Source organism: Glandiceps talaboti, chromosome 7, assembly GCF_964340395.1.
Source record: "Glandiceps talaboti chromosome 7, keGlaTala1.1, whole genome shotgun sequence".
Taxonomy (NCBI): domain Eukaryota; kingdom Metazoa; phylum Hemichordata; class Enteropneusta; family Spengelidae; genus Glandiceps; species Glandiceps talaboti.
Genome location: NC_135555.1, coordinates 18,852,406 through 18,855,112, shown reverse-complemented (window position 1 = coordinate 18,855,112; position 2,707 = coordinate 18,852,406). Strand labels below are relative to the sequence as shown.

The 2,707-nt window shown below is 35.4% G+C and overlaps 1 protein-coding gene across 1 annotated transcript; it reads right to left on the bottom strand.

The window, feature by feature from the left end:
• Positions 1-316: 316 nt before the first annotated feature.
• Positions 317-895, bottom strand: LOC144438048 (uncharacterized). Its single transcript, XM_078127080.1, has one exon. The coding sequence runs from the start codon at positions 893-895 to the stop codon at positions 317-319; it is 579 nt and encodes a 192-aa protein (XP_077983206.1).
• Between the last annotated feature and the right edge of the window lie 1,812 nt (positions 896-2,707).

Below are 2,707 nucleotides of genomic sequence, written 5' to 3'. Positions count from 1 at the left end.
TTTTTGGTCTGAAACAACATAGTTAATGAAAACCACAACTCTGCCCATTGGCTGCACCTAAATATACTTGTCACAACATTTTCTTTGGCCAACTACAGGGGATTCATTGCAAGCATGCAGTTTTGATGTCAGACGGTATCAATTTCAGTGAGACAGAAAACTACCCAAATATGTCAATATTGTAGCATGCCATATCAGACAATTAATCCCCTGTATTATGGCAATAGAAAGACACCATGATCATCACATTCTTTACACATCATTTCTTTGTGAAGACTTGTTACCATTGGTAACGTTCTCAACATCTACTGCAATGCTATTTTAAGAATGGAGATTGAAAATTCACTAGGAAAGCACAAACTGTGAAGATTTGCTCTGCTAAACCATTCATTGTAAGCTTCATGTCACTGTCAAATATATGAAATGCTTTTATACGTCCTATAGCCCTCTCTATATGAATGCGAGCTTCTGATATTCTACGAGACTGTTCAACTTCCCTTGCTGATAACTGAGTCCTATCACTACCTTTGAATGCTGGAACATTTAGTGAAACACCAATGGCAGTTAATTCAGCAGAAACAGTGAAACCCTTGTCTGCCATTACATCGTCACCTTTATCTAAATAATCTTTAAAGTTACTGTTACCAACTATGCATTTATCCGAGGCTCGCCCACCCCACATTCTAGAAACATATGTCACTGCACCATTTGGCCCAATCCCTACTAAAAATTTGAATGTATCATGATGTTTGTATTCACTCCATGTTTGCCTCTTTGCTGCTAATGATGATGGTGTCTCTGAAAATAACTCTGTGCAGTCTACAACCACTCTTGTGTCTGGAAATTTGTCAAATGCATGACATCTTCCTTGGTTAGCTTCTTCAATAGATGGCATGGTACATATGGTGGATAATTCAACAGCTAAAAAATTAACCCATGTGACAAAAATACGTGATATTGTTGATTCAGACACCCCAACCCTTTTTGCCAAATCTCGTGTAAACAACCCAACCCTCAATCTAACCATCACAATAAAGAATTCATCTTGCAGAGATATCTTTCTGTCTGGACCAGGTTTGTTTGAATCACGGATTTTGTGGAAATGAGTGTGTTTATCTTTCCCACCCCGCCAATACTGTAAATTAACTGCCTTTGACTCTAGATATTCAAATATAGCACAAAATATAGCATAATTTGGAAAGCCAGTCCAAAATTTCATTTGTATGTTATCATCCTTAATGGTAGAAATTGTTAAAAGTCTACTAAAGTACAATTCATTAACCTCCCTTAGGAGATGATTTTGAGTTTCTAGGAACTTAAGATAAGCATAGTACTCAGGATCCTGGATTTTGATGTTTTCTTCCAATTTGAATGACAAATCATCAGCAGTTGTCCTGAGGTAGTCATGGTCAGTAGAAATGACTGATAACTGCTAAGGGAAAGGAAAGAAACTTGGTGTAAGTTCATTGCAAGTCAAATGAGTCAATAGACCTGTTGCCAGTTCCAAGATGCACTGCACATCTCTCCATACAATACAATGTATTGTGTACGTGCTGAGGGGTTTGCATGCGCTACGCAGGGGCCCGGGGATGGTTGTCATCTGACCGTACCCTGTGTACACTCGTAAAATACCTCTCTGGCATTGATGATATGTTTAGTCTTTGTTCTATAAAATAACTTATAATCAAAGAGGATAAAATGTCTTTCCATTATTTCCTGATGAAAACGTTATTTCAAATGTAACAAAGACAAAACAAGGCTAAATGTAACAGTATAAGCGACGTCCTCTCGCACAATGCATCTTGGAAACGGAAATCGACTTATAACTTTCAGTTAAAAACAAAGTGAACCTCACAATATAGTGATTCCATTTTGTAACTGCAAACAACACAAACATGATTTCTTACTTGTTTATGGCTTTACATTATCTGGTGAAAACCCAATGACAAGAACAATGTTACAACTCAAACTGAACTTTCTGTTTTTGTATCTGCTCACATGAATGAATTATTTTCAATCATATAGAATGATTTTGATAAATTATAATCAATTAGATTTCCAAATGTCAATATGACTTACCTCTGCACTATTAGACTGTGGTTCTGGTTGTGGCTGTGTTTTGGAACCTAACTCACACTCAATCAGTTTTGTAGAACATACATTTACATTTTCACTTACATCAACACCTGACTGAAAAATTAGAATAACATAAGAATACCATGAAATCCATATCATAAAATAACTATACAACTTAGTTTATTAATAATCTGTTAATGTTCAATGCTCTAATATTTGATAAGGAACAACCATACTGAATAACCTGATAAGGAAATAATCATTACCTGTTTACTGTTAGTCTCTGTCCCAGTGAAAGAGTTACAGTTTATGTCACCACTAGATGTCTTACACTGAAATACATACAAAGTTTTGTCAAAGTTAGAAATGATGTTAAATGTACACTTTGTAGCACTGTGGTTTATCACAACATTTATACACAAAATACGTCAAAGACAACCTTAATACAACACATATATACACACATATAAACAAAACAGTGGTAGCACAAATATGTAAACATTAAGTTACATTACTTCCTTGCAGCACATTATCTGGCAAAGTAGTAATTCTAATTAGTGGAAATCTATACAATGCAATAAATAAATAAATAGCTCCCTACCTGATCTACTGTACATTCATCTTCCACCTC

Excerpts from the sequence above, each read along its gene's own strand:
- LOC144438048 (XM_078127080.1), bottom strand. The coding sequence starts at position 895 with ATGCCATCTATTGAAGAAGCTAACCAAGGAAGATGTCATGCATTTGAC.